Source organism: Seriola dumerili, unplaced genomic scaffold, assembly GCF_002260705.1.
Source record: "Seriola dumerili isolate Sdu_G_001 unplaced genomic scaffold, Sdu_1.0 BDQW01000627.1, whole genome shotgun sequence".
NCBI lineage: Eukaryota > Metazoa > Chordata > Actinopteri > Carangiformes > Carangidae > Seriola > Seriola dumerili.
Genome location: NW_019174882.1, coordinates 26054 through 44750, shown reverse-complemented (window position 1 = coordinate 44750; position 18697 = coordinate 26054). Strand labels below are relative to the sequence as shown.

The window sequence follows — 18697 nt, the reverse complement described above, 5'->3', positions numbered from 1 at the left end:
TGGGGGCCCAGCAGGGGGAGCACTTAGGATAGACAGACTCTTAGGAGAAGCAAGGAAGAAATTCAGGAAGAGGAAGTGTTTTTAAGTGGGGGGTGTGGCCTGTGTGAGCCTCTTTGAGACCATGCGGTTAGTCCAGGTGAGGTGGCCTGTATTGTTTGTTTGCATTGTTTGAATTGGTTTGTAGTGTGCTTATTGCTTTTGTCTTTGAGGAGAAGCAAGGAAGAAATTCAGGAAGAGGAAGTGTTTTTAAGTGGGGGGTGTGGCCTGTGTGAGCCTCTTTGAGACCATGCGGTTAGTCCAGGTGAGGTGGCCTGTATTGTTTGTTTGCATTGTTTGAATTGGTTTGTAGTGTGCTTATTGCTTTTGTCTTTGGCTGTTTAGGTGAGTTTGTTTATTTTAGGTGAGTTGTTGGAGAGTGGGGGAGTAGGGGGAGGTAGAGCACAGCCTAATCCGGCAGGGGAGAGTTTAGCTTAAAAAGGCATCTCTCCTTGACTCTACCTCCCTCATTCAAAATGGCCACTGCTTTCTCCAACTGGTTAGGGGAGTTTGTTTGCTGAATCTGCTGGTGTGTTTTGTCCTAGTTGATGATAATGTTGTGTGTGGTAGCATAGGCAAGATAAAGGAGAAAATAGTGGTGGTGTGAGGAGCAGTGATGGCTGGCATTAGGGGAGTGACTCTGGGACGCCAGTGATCACTGTCTAGCCTCCTTGAGGTGTCGTGGGACCAACTAGACGAAACACTGGTGAAAGGAGGTTCCCACCTGATGACCCCAAAGACATGTTAGTTATCACTGCTCATTAGTCTGTATAGTCAAATTAATACTTATCATAGGATTTAGGATGTTAAGCTTAGGGAGCTATTCACTGAGTCTGGTCCATTTTCTGTAGCACAAGTTTCTTGTGTTTACCTTAAATAAATTGTATATTAGAGGTTTTGAGTCGCTGTCGTGTTGTGAGTCTCATTGTGAGTATGAACGATATGGATGTGTGTTGATGTATCTGTTGTCACTGAAGTATTGTCTATGAATTTATGTTGTTGGCTAATGGTGATCTGAATAAATAAATAATAATACAGGGTAATAATAATAATACAGGGTCGGCTCATACGTGATGATGTAACGTGTTGGAGGCGGGGACTAAACCGCTCATCCCCTGTGAACGCAGCTCTCCTGTCATGTGACAGTTTCCTGTGAGGACAGTTACTGTTGTTTCTCTTTCATGTCTAACACTGATTTTATTTAGTATGATGATTTTACATCATCAAAACATTACTATGTTAACTATCTTCATTTTCATCCTCCTGTTGATAAACTGGTGATTTTTCTGTAATACTTTCTTGGAGCAGCTCATGGTTCAGGTCTCTGACACATGACAGACAGTAGGATCTCTATTCAGAGTGTAGATGGAACCATCCAGGAGGTTCCTGTTCTCTTACTGTGGTTCTGTCTGCTCCTGCTGTCTGCTGGGTCAGGGTTAGTCTGGGTTTTGGAGCCTGGATCATCCCTGTATTAATTGTATGGTGATGTCAGTGGTCTTCTGTCCCTGCAGGCTGTGGGGGGGATCTCTCTGGTCCACAGGGCTCCTTCACCAGTCCAGACTACCCCAGCAGGTACCCCGAGAACAGGGAGTGTTTGTGGTACATCACCACATCAGCTGGCAGCAGCATCACCCTCACCATCCATGAGTTTGATGTGGAGTTCCACCCAGACTGTAACTATGATGTTCTGGAGGTGAGACCTGGACCTGGACCTGGACCTGGACCTGTGGTTCTGGTCCTGGTCCTGGTCCTGGTCCTGCTGGTTTACAGAGTTCATTAAACTGTTGTCTTTATGTTGACTGTGATGATAGAGACATGTCTCTGAATGAACATGTCTTCACGAGTGACTCAGCAGTGGAACCAGTGTCCTGTCTTTGACCTCCGCCCCCCCCCCCCAGGTGTATGGAGGTCCGGACCTTTCAGCCCCTCAGCTGGTCAAGCTCTGCAGCACCACGTCCAGCCCCATGCAGGTCTCCAGCACCGGGAACCTGCTCACAGTCCGCTTCAAGTCCGACGCCTACGTCAGCGGCCGAGGCTTCAACGCCAGCTGGACTGAAGTCCAGGGAGGTGGGTGGAGTCATTGAGAACCACAGAGTACCACAGAGAACCACAGAGAACCATAGAGTACACAGAGAACCACAGAGAACCACAGAGAACCACAGAGTACCACAGAGTACCACAGAGAACCACAGAGAACCACAGAGTACACAGAGAACCACAGAGAACCACAGAGAACCACAGAGTACCAGAGAGTACCAGAGAGTACCATAGAGTACACAAAGAACCACAGAGTACACAGAGAACCTCAGAGAACCTCACAGTGGTGAGGCTGTGATCCTGGTGGCTGGAGGTTGTTGGACTGATGGTTGTTCTTGTCAGAAGAAGAGTCAGTGACTGAGTCAGTGTCTGTGAGTCTGTGAGACTGATCCAGAATGTGAAGGTTTAAACCTGAAGTTTTTTATTAACCTGAAAACAATCAACAAGATTTCCTGAATGTTCTTTCCTTCATGTTCTGAAAGCTTGAAGTGCAGGTTTCAAAGCTGGATTTATTTGTTATTGATGTTCTTTGTGACTCTCCAGATCACCTGTTGTCATTCAGACTTTCTGGTATCACACAGACACACAGCTCTCGGTGACCCTTTGACCCTCTGCCCCTCCTACTCAGGCTGCGGGGGTCCAGTCACTGCTCCATCAGGGGAGATCCACTCTCCTTCTTATCCCAGCAGCTATCCCAACAATGTGGACTGTTCCTGGGTCCTCAGTGTGGACTCCCACCATCGAGTCTCCTTCAACTTCTCTGACCTGGACATCGAGCACCACAGTAACTGTGCCTGGGACTACGTGGCTGTGAGTGACGGCTTTCATGTGTTCATAACTGTAGTTGGTTAATGTGTTCATAACTGTAGTGGTCGAGGAACCTTTACACATCCTGCGGAGATCAACAGTCTGCAGGGGGAGGGTTCAGTCCTGATCCTGATCCAGCTCTAACTAGACTCTGTACCAAAGAGGAAACCTGGACTGGATCTGGATCTGGATTGTGGACACGGTCTGTTTAAGACTGATCATTTACTCTGTCTCTGTAGATCCACGACGGTCCAACCGCGTCATCTCCTCTGCTGGCCCGAGTGTGTGGCTCCAGTCTGCCTCCCTCCATCACCTCCACCCAGAACTCCATGTTTGTTCGCTTCAGGTCCGACTCCAGCCGCAGCCACCGAGGATTCAGTGCTCACTTCTCTGAGGGTGGGTCTGACATCTGCTGCTGTGTCCTCAACATGGTTTTAGTCCATCAGTCCTTCCCTTCATCCATCAGTCTCCTCTGTCTTCACTTATACTCAGATTGTCTGTAGATGATGTCGTCTCAGGCTTCTGTCACACAGCTGATCTCAGACCAGCTGATAGAAACATGAAGGACATGTCTCTCCCTCCTCTCTGCCCCCCCCCCCTGTCTGTGAGTGCTTGTGAAGTGTGTGGAGCTGTTGAGTGAGTCTGGGACATTTGGATTGATTCTTGTCTGATTTTCACCTTGTGCTTTATGGGAGGTGAGAGGAGTTTAAGTGATTGAATTGTTGTCCATCAGACACGGGGTTAGAGTGATGACGGTACACCGTGGAACAGATTCTCTTGTCGGGAGGGAGGAGCGGTTAGTCCATCAGCTGGTTGAGAGAGGCCTGGTGTTAGACGATCTGTTTGTACCTGCTACACGGATCACCGTGTCAGGCGTCCCCCCGTTCATTTCCAGTGAACTGTTGGAAAAGGAACCGACCTGCCTCTGTAAGTTTGCCAGCGGGTTCAAAACAGTTCGTCTGGGCTGCAAAGACGCCAGACTGCAACACATTCAGTCTCTACGGAGAAAGGCCTTCATGTACCACAGCGATCCTATGGGAGTCTTGGACGTGTCAATTAAGGCTAAATTTGAAAATGATTTCTATGCTGTTTATGCAAGATCTGGCAGCATGAAATGTTTTGATAGGGTTAGGGGTAGGATATAACCCTAATGTGGTGATATCGGCCACAAGTGCTCATCCGGCCCACATGAACAGCAGGCTGCATGCAGCACTGTTACCAGCAGCAACAGGCACTTCGCACCACGATGCACTTGATAATTAAGTAACTGTGGACAGTGAGGTGAGGGACCAGTGTCCTGTTGATACTGAGGGCGAGACTGTAGAGGACAATGAAGGCAGTGGGCAGAAAGAACGAGTGAAGGACACCGAGACAGCTGAGGCTGACGGCGCAGCAGCAGGTGAATCAAACAGTCTACATGATGAAAAGGAGGAGGAAGACATGTTGGAGGATGACTCCTTATCACAGTTTACTCATACTGTCTCACAGGATGATAGGCAGCCATATTCACAGCAGGAGATCAATTATTTCCATCTTCTCAGATGTTGATAGATTCGTTAATTCTTTACTAAAGATAAGAAAACAGGCAAGTTATGAACAGCTGAATAAACAGAGAAGGTTTCATCTTAAAAAGATACTGACTAAACTCAGGAAAGAAAAGTGAGGAAAGGCTCCTCTAAACAGAAATGAATACAAAATGGGTGAAGCACTAAGGGCGGTCTTTTCCTCTTTGAAGGGTTTTGCTGTCCTCTCTCTATTCTTTCTCTCTTTACTCTACATGGACGTCTTGAGAGTAGGAACACTGAACATCAATGGAGGGAGGGACACAGACGAGCGATGTCAACTGAGCTGAGCAGAATCAAACACATAGATGTGTTTCTCTTACAAGAGACACAGCTCAGTGGACAATGAGAGAGAGTGGGGAATGTCTTGGAGACAATGAGGAGTAGCAATCTTATTTCACATCATCTCACATTATCAAATGTTGGAAAAATCAGTGCCGAATTGTCTCGATGGAGTTGGATCCCGCCCCAGTTGTCTTACAGAGGGAACCACTTTGGTTGTTAACAACCGGGCTGCATCTGTGCTCTGGCACTGGCTTACAGTTGTGGAACCTCCAGACACTCTTCACTGGATTAGATCTGCAGTGCTGTTTTTACCTGTGTCAGAGGGAGGCCAGGAGTCATATAGCAGCCTTCTGTCTTCAGACTGCACAGCGTCTTCTCTACCATAGGCAGCAGCTCTGGGCTCAAACAGCATCTGTGCTGCTTCATAGAGTGAAAAACCTGGTCTATGATAAGCACTTGTTTCTTTTGGATCTGAACGGTAAGGACATTTCACAGACTTCCTGGTTTCACCCTTCAGTTCTGCATGCCTGGAGAACTGTACTAAAAGTGAAGAGAGATTGTTCTGAGTGCTATGGTAAGGTTGGAGAGGAACCTTTGTTTCACAACCCATCAGCATGCAGAGAACCTTTATAACAGCTGAGCTGACGAGGCCGGCGGGACTGAGGTCAGCGGGACTGAGGTCAGCGGGACTGAGGTCAGCGGGACTGAGGTCAGCGGGACAGTGGAAAACTGGCTGAGTCAAGATACTGGAATTAAGTCTCTGTGTCTTCTGGAACGACTGTCGGAGGAGGCAAAGAATGGACTTCCTAGTCTTTTTAGGGAGATGTTGGGGGCGGAGTCAGAGTTTTGATGATGGGCTTTTTATTTTTGGTCCCAGATACTTTGCAGCACAGTTAAGAACTGTATGTCTGGTTAATTTCTTATTGCACCAAGCCAAGTTGAGCATTCGGCTCACCAGAGGAAACAGAATGAAGGGGACAGGCTCTGTAGATATTGATGTTTAAAGGTCTAGTGGCTTCACGTCTCAGAATAGAGTTTGTTTATTATTAAATGGTGTCAGAACTAGAGGAGGGTGTTTGTACTTGGGGGATTGGAGGTGTCTGGTGCAGTACTTCTCATGAATCACTCATTCTCTGTTTCTGAACAGCTTGAATCAATATCAAATCAAATAATTGTTTTTATTTATTCATTTATTTATTTATTTTTGTTTTGTTATTGTTTTTTGAGGTATGTGTTTAACTTCCTGGTGTATCGTTTAATGGGATTTAGACCAATAAAGGGTTGGTTAAAGGTCAAAGGTCAAAGGTCTCGCTCTCTCTCTCGAATTTGCTCTCTCCTTCAGATATTCTATCATGTATATCTGAGCTCCAGGCTGAGGTCACTGGAGGTCACTGACCATGTAGTTGTGTTTGTGTTCACCAGCCTGTGGTACAACCATCATCACAGACGATGTGGGAGGGGCCATCGCATCGCCACGGTACCCATCCCCGTACCCACCCAATCAGAACTGCAGCTGGATCATCAGAGCACAGGAACCATGTGAGCTGCCTCAGAGTAAAAACTACTGTTATGGTATCAGGACATGTTGTGTTCTTTAACCTTTGACCTCTCTTCCTGTGGCCAGTCAACCATGTGACCCTGTCCTTCACTGACTTTGAGCTGGAGATGATCAACACCAACTGCTCCCATGATGCAGTGGAGGTCCTGGATGGAGATAACTACCAGGCTCCTTCTATAGGTAGTGTGTGTGTGTGTGTGTGTGTGTGTGTGTGTGAGAGTGAGTGTGTGTTAGTGATGGGTCGGTCGCGAACGAGAGCCGGATTAGAGCCGGCTCTTTACAAAGAGCCGGAATTCCCATCACTAGTGTGTGTGAGAGTGTGTGTGAGAGTGTGTGTGAGAGTGTGTGTGTGTCTGTGTGTGTCTGTGTGTGTGAGTTACAGTGTGTTGTTGTCTTCAGGTCGTTACTGTGGCGTGGAGGTCCCTCACCCCATCACGTCCTTCAGTAACTCATTGGTGGTGAACTTCGTCTCTGATTCCTCCGTCTCCAGGAAAGGCTTCAGAGCCTCGTTCTCAGCCTCCACCTCCAGTAAGAACCACTGACCTCTGACCTCTGTAAACTGTCATCTGCTGGTACTGAGTCCCTGCTCCCCCCCCCCCCCCCCCCCCCCCCAGGCTGTGGAGGAGACCTGGTGATGGAGAGTGGAGCGTTCAACAGTCCCAACTTTCCAGACGCTTATCCACCGAATGTGGAGTGTGTGTGGACCATTAGGAGTTCTCCAGGAAACCGTCTCCAGCTCTCCTTCATGTCAGTATCAGTGACCAGCTTCACTCGCTACATCCTCTCAACTCAACGTCCCTTTAGTTCCTGTTTCCTGTTTCCTGACCTGATAGATAGATAGATAGATAGATAGATAGATAGATAGATAGATAGATAGATAGATAGATAGCAGCTGAATAAAAATACAAACATAGAAAGTACACAATAGAAATGAGAAGTAGATAAAATATAAATAGTATTAAAAAGTATTTGATGATGATGAAGATGGTGATGATGATGAAGATAGTGATGATGATGAAGATAGTGATGATGGTGATAAGGATGATAGTGATGATGAAGACGTGATAGTGATGATGATGGTGATGATGATGATGATGGTGATAAAGATAATAGTGATGATGATAGTGATGATGCAGATGATGATCATGGTGGTAGTGATGGTGATGATGATGAAGATGATAGTGATGATGTTGGTGATGATGAAGATGATGATGCTGATGATGATGGTGGTGGTAGTGATGGTGGTGATGATGACAGTGATGATGAAGATGATGATGATGATGATAGTGATGATGCAAATGATAATGATTTGGTGGTAGTGATGGTGGTGATGATGAAGATAATAGTGATGATGATGATAGTGATGATGAAGATGATGATGATGATGATAGTGACGATGCAGATGATGATGATGTGGTGGTAGTGATGGTGGTGATGATGAAGATGATAGTGATGATGGTGATGATGAAGATGATGGTGATGAAGATGATGAAGATAATAGTGATGATGGTGATGATGAAGATGATGGTGATGAAGATGATGAAGATAATAGTGATGGTGATGAAAATGATGACGGTGATGATGAAGATGATGATAGTGATGATGCAGATGATGATGATCGTGGTGGTAGTGATGGTGGTAATGATGATGATGATGATGAAGATGATGATGATGATGGTGGTGATGATGATGATGGTGATGATGGTGATGATGAAGATAATAGTGATGATGATGATAATGATGATAGTGATGATGATGGTGGTGATGATGATGATGATGATGAAGATAATAGTGATGATAAAGATGATAGTGATGATGATGATGATAGTGATGCAGATGATGATGATGGTGGTGGTAGTGATGGTGGTGATGATGATAGTATGTACAGGACACCTGAGTGTAACACACCTGTGTGGGGTTCAGGGTCTTTCACCTGCAGGGAGACTCGGGCTGTCACAACGACTTCGTGGAGATCAGGGAGGGAAATTCCACGGGGCCTCTGGTTGGTCGGTTCTGTGGATACTCTCTTCCCTCCAACTACACCTCCGTGATCGGTCACATCCTGTGGGTGAAGTTCGTGTCCGATGCTTCAGTCAGCGGAGTGGGATTCAGAGCCACCTTCTCTCACCGTGAGTCTGTGATGTCACCTGTGTTCACCTGTTCAGAAGAAGAACTCTGACCTCTGACCTCCTCTCTGCTCCTCAGTGTATGGTAATGATGTGACGGGGGAGTCGGGTCAGATTGCCTCCCCTCTGTATCCCAGAACCTACCCCAACAACGCCCACTACCGCTGGACCATCAGTGTGGACGGAGACAGCTACGTCCAGATCCGCTTCCTGGACATGGACATCGAGGACCTGTACGACTGCTACTACGACCAGCTCAGAGTAAGACTGAGTCCGTCCCCTCTGACTGTTGTTGTTGTGTCACATGGTTCGACACGGTTTCATCCACTGACTGCTTCAACATGGATCCAGATTCTTCTCACATTTAAAGTTTTAAAATTATTTTCAGAGTTAAAACATTTTTTTTATTGTTTGATAAAACCCAAACTGACTGTCTTCCTGTCTACGTCTCCATGGTAACGTGAGGGTCTGATCCTGATCCTGATCCTGATCCATCTCTCCAGGTATTTGATGGCTCCAGTGTTCACTCCTACCCCATCGGGACCTTCTGTGGTCTGGACCTGCCGCCTCCCCTGAGGAGTACCAGCAACACCGTCACCCTGCAGTTCCAGTCTGACACAGTGCAGGGAGGACGGGGCTTCCTGGTGGAGTGGACTGCGGCCCAGGACTCTGGACCCCCACCCACCATTACACCAGGTCAGACAGTCGGACTGACTGACTTTATTTTATGCTGCTGCACCTTTCAAACTAAACGACAGGAAGGTGTACAGCTCATTCAGAAAGTCTTCAGACCCTGTCACGTTTTCACATGTTGTTAATCCACAGTTTTATACTGAAATAAAAAGTGTGTGTGTGTGTGTGTGTGTGTGTGTGTGTGTGTGTGTGTGTGTGTGTGTGTATATGTCAGGTGCGTGTGGTGGAATCCTGATGACCGGGGACTCTCCGGCCTTCCTCTTCTCCCCCGGCTGGCCTGAGAACTACCTTCCTAACCAGGAGTGCACCTGGCTGATCCGGTCTCCAGGCTCCACTGTGGAGTTCAACATCCTGTCTCTGGACATGGAGGACTACCCCACCTGCTACTTTGACAGCCTGGTCATCAGAGACGGTGAGGCCTTGTCTGTAGGGACTCAGTGCTCAGTGTTTGTTCCTCCACACACTCCTTACCTGTGTGTGTCCACAGGTGCGACCAGTATCTCCCCCGTGCTGGCCAATGTGTGTGGTCGTGAACTTCCAGGTTCCCTCCATTCCACAGGAGATTCCATGTTCATCCACTTCTCCTCAGATGGCAGCGTCAGCGGCCGAGGCTTCAACGCCTCCTACTCCAGAGGTCAGAGGTCATCACACACCTGAAGATCACCTAGAGGCAGGAACACCTCCACTCGGAGAGGAGGGACTGAGGAGGTGCAGTGTACAGTGGCCCACAAGCTCAACTCACTGCAACTTCAGAAAACATTAATGTGACAACACATGAGCTGTAAATACTCACAACAAAAACAAAAACACAAACACACTGCAAATACAGGCAACACAACGGAAGTCAGGTCCGTCACTTCTTAGTGTCCCCTGGAAACACTTCTGTTGTGTTGTGTCTCTGCAGCTCGTGTGTCAAACTGATGATTTGGTGAGTTGTTTGCGTTCTGTCTGTTTTAATGTGTTTTCTTAAGTTGCAGTGTGTTGAGCTCTCAGGGCCACCGTAGCAATGACCTCCTGGAGTCACAGCCTCAAGTTGCCAGGCAACCAGTGGAGACTCCTGGGAGAGCCAGGAAATAGTTCAGCTGCTTAATGAGCTGTAAAAATACAGCATGTAGTTATCATTAATAATCATATCATTATTAATGATAATATAATTATTACTAATAAACACCTCTCTGTGTGTTCAGGTTGTGGAGGTCTGCTGCATGTAGACAGGGGGGTGCTCAGCAGCCCCCGCTACCCTCAGACCTACCTGCCTGGTCTGGACTGCAGCTGGCACGTGATGGTGACCCCTGGCTTCAGGGTCTCTGTCACTTTCCAGACTCCATTCCAGATTCAGGGCTATGGGACCGGCTGCAGCTCAGGAGACTACCTGGAGGTAACAACATCTGGATCTGAACATCTGTGTGTTCTGAAAAGTGGAAAAGGAAGTCCCACTGCTGTGTGGAGGTTTAGCTCTGGAACAGTCTAGTTCCTGGAAGCAGGTGTTAAACCCTCAGCGAGGTTCAGGTCTCTGTCTGAGGTGTTAATGATCAGCTCGTTAATGCTTTAATTACTCACTGTGATTATTGACTCTCCACAGCTGAGGAACGGTCCGGACGCCTCAGCTCCACTCCTGGGGGGTCGTCTGTGTGGAACTAGTCCCCCCTCCCTGGTGCAGACCACTGACAACCACCTGTTTGTTCACTTTGTGTCTGATGCCAGCAACGAGGCCAGCGGCTTCCAGCTGACCTTCGAGGCCCACAGTCAAGGTAGACCACCACCACAGTCAGGGTAGACCACCACAGTCAAGATAGACCACCACCACAGTCAGGGTAGACCACCACAGTCAAGGTAGACCACCACAGTCAGGGTAGACCACCACCACAGTCAGGGTAGACCACCACCACAGTCAGGGTAGACCACCACCACAGTCAGACCACCACAGTCAGGGTAGACCACCACCACAGTCAGACCACAACAGTCAGGGTAGACCACTACAGTCAGACCACCACAGTCAGAGTAGACCACCACAGTCAGGGTAGACCACCACACAACAGTGTCCTATAATTCTCAGTAGTTACAGCTGAAGGGGTAGAAAGAAAACGTGGAGATGGAATATTGGATCCACTGAAGGTTTGTGCTGTCAGGGTTAAAGTGTAAACCCTGTCCCCTCTGCAGCGTGTGGGGGCTTCATCGAGCTGAATCATGGGGACCCTCCAGGTTACATCACCTCACCCAACTACCCTCAGAACTACCCCCAGAACATCGACTGTATCTGGGTCGTCACGGTGCCCAACGGAGAGGCGGTCCAGATCGACTTTGAGGATGAGTTCTACATCGAGCCCACCACCAGGTTGGACTACTGCTTCCTGCTCAGGCTGTGATTGTTTGGTTTAGATTTGTGTTCTAGTGAACAGTGAACTCCTCGACCTCTGAACCACAGGTACCATCAGTCTGACAGAGGCTCAGTTTATATTATAGATGATAAACCAAAGCTCTTCAGTGTGGAGACGGACTCTGGAGGACCCTGCTCCTTCATCATGAGGAGGAGGAGGAGTTTATAAATGATGTTCATGGTTCTGTTCCTGGTCTGAGGATCATGGTCTTTTCATGTCTTCCACAGTTGTCTGTACGACTACCTGGAGTTGCGTGACGGAGCAACATCTAACGCCGATTTGATTTCCCGCCTCTGTGGCAACACACGACCATCTACCCAGCATTCAACAGGGTCCTCCATGCTGCTCAGGTTCCGCACTGACACCAGCGTCACACACAAAGGCTTCAAGGCAAAGTACTCCAAGGGTAAGTCACAGTCATCACACTCCAGGTCCAGGGTCTGGGTTCACACAGACAGACTCTGACTGTTTCTCAGATGAGACAGATAGACTGAGTCTGAATTCATCTGTTACATAAAACAGTTCAGTACTTGACTATCTGAAGCTGGACTGTGGTACAATAAATTCTGGGTAAACTAAGATTTTTATCCAAATTCAAAAAATGTCACATCCAACTGCTGAGCTCTGTTCACCCTCAGCAGACCAGTTTGTCTTTAGGAAGAATTCAACAGTTACAGGACGTTTAACTAATTTAACAAATAGTAAAACAGTAAAAATAAAAATCTGATTTGGAAAAACTCTTTCCCTCTTTGCTCTCTCCATAACAATGTTAGCAAACCACAGATTATGAGCCATGGTTTTAGTGAAACAGTCTGACTAACATCAGACTGATCCGGACCAGCACTACAGACCAGTCTGAAACATCTCTGTGAAACTGACCTCAGGTCTGATTATGACGAACTGTGATGAGGAGAATGTCTGCTCTATAAATACTCAGGCTCAGTTTATGTGTTTGGACATGAATTGTCTCAGCAGAGGACTGAGCTGGGAGTTTTTCTCTGTGACTGTCAGAGAAACTGAACCTACAGCTGATTCAGGGAAAGTGACTTTCATCAAGATTTTAAAATCTCTCATCTCCCCTCCCTCACAGCGACATGTGGAGGAACCTACATCGGTCAGAGTGGAACCATCAAGAGCCCTGGCTTCCCAGGATCCAACTACCCTGACAGCTCCAACTGTGAGTGGTTCCTGGAGGGCCCCACAGGACACTACCTGACCCTCAGCTATGAGAGCTTCAGTCTGCAGACCAGCTCAGGATGCTCTGCTGACTACGTGGAGATCAGAGAGTACAACGCCTCAGGTGAGACCACAGGGACCAGAATAAACAGATATCATTATTATATGAGTCTGACAGATGTGATTACATGAATCAATATGATCTGAAAACCCTTCACATCCAGCCATGTCTTTACCCACGTACAGTTTATACAGTGACTTCAGTCTCACGTCTGTGTGTCACACAAAGACACTTTCAGTTCAACAGTCTCATCGTCAGCAGTTCTCTACACGTTCATGTGTCTGTATGAAGTGAAGAAAAATCAGTAGAAGGAGAAACGCTGCAGAGATCAGAGTCTCACTGAGACGATGAGATCACAGACCCACACCAGATCATGTTCCTGTGTTCTGTGTTGTTCTGTATTATATTATATTATATTATATTATATGACATTATATTATATTATATTATATTATATGACATTGTGTTGTGTTGTATTATATTATATTATATTATATGACATTGTGTTGTTCTGTATTATATTATATTATATTATGTGATGTTGTGTTGTATTATATTGTGTTGTTCTGTAGTGTATTATATTGTATTGTGTTGTTGTGTGTTGCAGGGCGTCTCCTGGGCCGACACTGTGGCTCTAACCTTCCCACCTCTTTGGACACGTCTGACAGTTTTGCCTTCGTCAGGTTCGTCAGTGACTCCAGTGGGAACGCAGCAGGTTTCAGTCTGAGGTTTGAGGCCAGTGTTGAAGGTACATAACAGGTCACACACTGCACCACACACACATGATGTTCACACACAGAGGACGTGTGTGTGTGTAATACTGTCTGTAGAGGTGTTGATAACAGAGAGAAGACCTGGTGATCAGCTGGTGTCTCATTAAATACGTCACAGTTTCTTCTGTTCGACAAAATAAAATGTGTTCCTCTAATGAAGGATCTTCTACTGCAGCTTCCATCAGCTTTACTACAGATCAGCTGTTAACCCTTCTCTCTGCCCCCCAACCCCCCCTCCCCTCCTCCCCCTCCTCCCCCTCCTCGCAGCCTGTGGAGGAGAGCTCAACGCCCCCTCAGGAACCATCTCCTCTCCTAACTACCCCAACCTGTACCCTCACAGCCGGGTGTGTCGCTGGACTCTGGTGGTGCCGCCAGGCCGCCGGGTCACTCTCACCATCAACGACCTGCGGCTGGAGGGTTCTGGTACTTCCTGTTCATTTGACTACGTTGATGTGAGTTTATGTCTCATCACTTTGTCAAGTTCAGCTCACTCCTCATTCACTCTTTGTAATTAAGTTGTAATTAAAGTTTATTGACTCTTTCAACACAAAACACAATGAAACACAAAACCACTTCAGTCAAAGAGAAACAGGTAAAAATGTCAATGATTGTTGTTTACAAAGAAAAACAACATAAAAAGAAAAGGTCTGAATATTTACTTCCTGTTAGGACCTTTCCTTCATTTACATCATAAAGACCAGGTCCTGGAGGAGAGGCTTCAGTCCTGCTGCAGACCCAGTGCCCCTGTGTGTCCCTGATCATTTCTGTGTCTTCCAGGTTCTGAACGGACTGGCGGTCAACGCCCCCCGCCTGCAGCGCTTCTGTGGTACAGTACCAGCAGGAACCCAGGTGCGCTCCTCTGGTAACACCATGATGGTGGTCTTCAACACGGACTCCTCTGTGTCCAACGGAGGCTTCACGGCATCTTACTCCTCTGAGGAGGCTGCAGGTCAGAGACCTGAACCTGAACCACTGTCACACATTTACAGTCGTCACCAACAGCTGCACATCATCTGTTTCATTTACATTTACAGACACTGAAGTTTGTGTTTATAAAAGGAGGATTATTGTGATAAATGACTGTCAAACATCAGAAGTCTCTAATACAGTTAATATATCTAATAAAGTGCAAGGAGCATGTGACACTGACAGGTGTGTTGTTACCTGTGTGTGTCTCTGATTCACCTCAGTGTGTGGTGGAGTCCTCAACAACCCCGTGGGCGGGAACTTCACGTCTCCTGGATACCTGGTGTCCAACTACAGCAACAACCTGAACTGTGAGTGGCTGATCCAGAACCCCCGACACGTCAACTCCTCCATCGTGGTTCTGGTAGAAGACCTGCACCTGGAGCACCACCAGACCTGCCAGTCAGACCACCTCCAGTTCCGCTTAGGTGAGAACCTCACAGAGAACACGGCAGCAGGACGGACTGGGAGGTCCGAGTCAGAGACCGCACCAGTCAGTGGGTGGACCCTCCTGTGGTGGACCATGTCCAGGGTGTAGGACAGACCTGTTTGTCTTCTCCATGTTTCCTGTGTGTTGGTGCAGAGCAGGTTCTTTATTCTGTCTTCATGTCTTACCTGTGTTAAACTTTGTCCCCCCTCCCTCAGGTAACTCTGAGGGGCAGCTGTTGGCCACGTTTTGTGGGCAGACCACCCCCAGAGTTCCCATTGTAGTCTTCACCCCCGAGCTCTGGGTCCAGTTCCTGACTGACAGCTCCCAGGGAGACCTGGGCTTCAAGGCCAAGTACCTGTTCTCAGGTGAGACACACTGAGACCTCATGAAGCTCCAGATGGAGGATTTGATGTGAGATCAGTGTCTGATCTGTCCTCACATGGATCTTCCTCTTCGCAGAGTGTGGGGGCTTGCAGACAGGTGAAGGAGGGGGGCTATCCAGTCCTAACTACCCCAACTCCTACCCCAGCCCCAGTCGCTGTGCCTGGCTGCTGGAGGCCCCTGAGGGCCACACCATCACAGTGAGTGGGGGGGGGGGGGGGGGGGGAAACAGTCTCAATCGTCAGCAGTTCTCTACATATCTCTTATTGTGTCCTGTATGAAGTGAAGAAAAATCAGTAGAAGAGAACACGCTGCAGAGATCAGAGTCTCACTGAAGAACGATGAGATCACAAGACCCACACCAGACATCATGTTCGCTGTGTTCTGTGTTGTTCTGTATTATATTATATTATAATTATATTATATGACATTCATACTTATATTTATATTATATTATAATGACATTGTTGTTGTGTTGTATTAATATTAATTATATTATATGACATTGTGTTGTTCTGTATTATATTATATTATAATTAAATGTGATGTTTGGTTGTATTATAATTGTGGTTGTTCTGTAGTGCTAATAATATTGTATTGTGTTGTTGTGTGTTGCAGGGCCGTCTCCTGGGCCCGACACTGTGGCTCTAACCTTTCCCACCTCTTTGGACACGTCCTGACAGTTTTGCCTTCGTCAAGGTTCGTCAGTGATTCCAGTGGGAAAGCAGCAGGTTTCAGTCTGAGGTTTTGAGGCCAGTGTTGAAGGTACATAACAGGTCACACACTGGCACCACACACACCATGATGTTCACAACAGAGGACGTGTGTTGGTGTGTAATACTGTTCTGTAGAGGTGTTGATAACAGAGAGAAGACCTGTGATCAGCTGGTGTATCATTAAATAAGTCAGCAGTTTTCTTCTGATTGACAAAATAAAATGTGTTCCTCTAATGAAGGAATCTTTCTACTGCAGCTTCCAATCAGCTTTACTAACAGATGCAGCTTTGTTAACCTTCCTCTCTGCCCCACAACCCCCTCCCCTCCTCCCCCCTGCCTCGGTCCACGCTCCTCCTCGCAGGCCTGTGGAGGATGAGGCTGTTTATACATGCGCGCACACCTATATAGGACCATAGGTGTCCTCGCGTGTTCGTGAACTACCGTTAGGCGAGAGCGGCGTGTATCCCTCTCACACGGCCGGGTTGGTGGTCGCTGGACATCTGGGTAGAGATGAGGCATGTCAGTTTGGTGTCCAGAGGAGTCTGGCATTTACACGTGTCCTCGAACGCCGTGCATCATTTTGTGCTAGCGAGTATCAATACACACGTAAGGAGAATTGGTCGGTGAGACATGTGGAGCGTCTATAGAGTCGAGTTTACATTGGCTGCTTACTCATATAGCAGAAGTGTCAGTAGTCAGCATGTTGCCCATAGTCTAGTATAGACTATGTATCAATGATACTCTGGTGGAATATCTATGCATCTATACTATGTCAGTCAGATCAGAGTGAGCGTCTTGTCTCACAGTTAATTCTTCACTTCTCTCTAGTCTTAGAGCGGGACTATCTGACATGATCTATATCGCTCAATTTAAGTTGTCTTACATTAAGATGAGTGTGATAGTGGAGAACTCATTCTGAGCGGACTTCTCTAGGCACGCGCAACATACACCAATATGGAACCACACACGCGATTATATCACCTCGAGAAGATAGCTATCAAGAGCGAGGAACAGAGAAGAGAAGGGTCATGAGTAGAGTATTGTTTCTACAATATCGCAAAACATCGATTGAAGATAACTGATATATGAGCCTGATATTTACTTCCTGTTAGCCGCTGGAATTATAGGAACCTAACTGATGACCTTTTTCTCGCTCTGCATTTACATCGAGTTGTAAGAAAGTACTGTGACTGGGCTCAACTGATGCAGTCACCGATCTATCAGCGTCTCTACCTGGACATCAGCAGTATATTACCAGCCAGAATGGCTCTCAGATAGTGATTGCACTGATTGTAGATATCTCATAGTCGACTTATCTTCTATATATCGGCATATAGGGTGAGTGAGTGGTTACTGGTACTGGTGCACTCGGTCATATAATAAAATCGCTTCCTGCTACCACCGCACCACTTTTGCCAGTCGACTTCATCTTAGTTGGTACACACGTAAAGCTGTAAACGCTAGAGGCAACAGAGGGGTATAGCGAAGCTCGTAACGACATGTGGAGTAGACCACTATGATAAGTGGTCTTCAACACGGACCTCACTCGCTGTGTCCAACGGAGGTTCACAGGCAATTTTCCTCTGAGGAGTGCAGAGTACAGAGACCTGAACCTGAACACTGACTATCTATCAATTATATACATCACGGTCACAACAGCTTGCACATCATTCTGTTTCATTTACATTTACAGACACTGAGTATTGTGTTTATGATGGAGTATTGTGATAAATTGACTGTCAAACATCAGAAGTCTCTATAATAGCAGTTAATATATGCTTAATAAAAAGTGCAAGGAGCATGTGACACTGATCAGGTGTGTTGTTTACCTGTGTGGTCTCTGAATTCACCTCATGTGCTGGTGGAGTCTCAACAAACCCACAGTGGTGAGCTGGAACTTCACGTCTGATACCTGGTGTCCAACTACACAGCAACAACCTGAACTGTGGAGTGGCTGATCGACAAACCCCCGACCGCACTCCTCCATGTGGTTCTGTTGTAGAAGACCTGCACCTGGAACCCACCAGAGGTGCCGAGCGAGACCACCTCGCAGTTCGCTAGGTGAGAACTCTCAACAAAGAACAGAAAAAAAGTGAAAAATGTAAACACGGCAGCAGGACGGACTGAGGGAGGTCCGAGGTCCAGAGACCGCCACCAGTCAGTGGGTGGGAGCCCCTTGGCGAGCATGTGCCAGGGTGTAGGACAAGACCCTGTTTAGTTTCTCCATGTTCCTGTGTGTTGGTGCAGATGCAGGTTCTTTTATTTCTGTCTTCATGTCTTACCTGTGTTAAATTTGTCCCCCTCCCTCAGGTAACTCTGAGGCGCAGCTGTTGGCCACATTTTGCTGGCAGACCACCCCAGAGTTCCCATTGTAGTCTTCACCCCCGAGCTCTGGCTCCAGTTCCTGACTGACAGCTCCCAGGAGACCTGGGCTTCACCAGCCAAGTAACCTGGTTCTCAGGTGATAGACACACTGAGACCTCATGAAGCTCCAGTATGGAGGATTTGATGTGAGATCAGTGTCTGATCCTGTCCTCACTGGATCTTCCTCTTCGCAGAGTGTGGGGGCTTGCAAGACACGGTGAAGGAGGGGGCTCATCCAGTCCTAACTACCCCAACTCCTACCGCCAGCCCCAGTCGCTGTTGCTGGCTGCTGGAGGGCCCCTGAGGGCCACACACATCACAGTGGAGTGGGGGGGGGGGGGGGGTTAA

General features: G+C 47.4%; 1 protein-coding gene across 1 annotated transcript in view; it reads left to right on the top strand.

Moving 5' to 3' along the window:
- Positions 1-18697, top strand: part of cubn (cubilin) — a 50326-nt gene that overhangs the window by 24406 nt on the left and 7223 nt on the right. The window contains exons 29-52 of the mRNA XM_022765071.1: positions 1548-1729; positions 1935-2103; positions 2702-2883; positions 3120-3276; positions 6150-6266; positions 6352-6465; positions 6685-6813; positions 6900-7032; positions 8209-8414; positions 8491-8672; positions 8915-9107; positions 9319-9516; positions 9592-9738; positions 10292-10482; positions 10687-10855; positions 11265-11439; positions 11710-11888; positions 12573-12782; positions 13327-13467; positions 13760-13944; positions 14270-14441; positions 14683-14886; positions 15104-15253; positions 15348-15469. Coding sequence (XP_022620792.1) covers positions 1548-1729; positions 1935-2103; positions 2702-2883; positions 3120-3276; positions 6150-6266; positions 6352-6465; positions 6685-6813; positions 6900-7032; positions 8209-8414; positions 8491-8672; positions 8915-9107; positions 9319-9516; positions 9592-9738; positions 10292-10482; positions 10687-10855; positions 11265-11439; positions 11710-11888; positions 12573-12782; positions 13327-13467; positions 13760-13944; positions 14270-14441; positions 14683-14886; positions 15104-15253; positions 15348-15469 — 4007 coding nt within the window. The remainder of the gene's footprint in view (positions 1-1547; positions 1730-1934; positions 2104-2701; positions 2884-3119; positions 3277-6149; positions 6267-6351; positions 6466-6684; positions 6814-6899; positions 7033-8208; positions 8415-8490; positions 8673-8914; positions 9108-9318; positions 9517-9591; positions 9739-10291; positions 10483-10686; positions 10856-11264; positions 11440-11709; positions 11889-12572; positions 12783-13326; positions 13468-13759; positions 13945-14269; positions 14442-14682; positions 14887-15103; positions 15254-15347; positions 15470-18697) is intronic.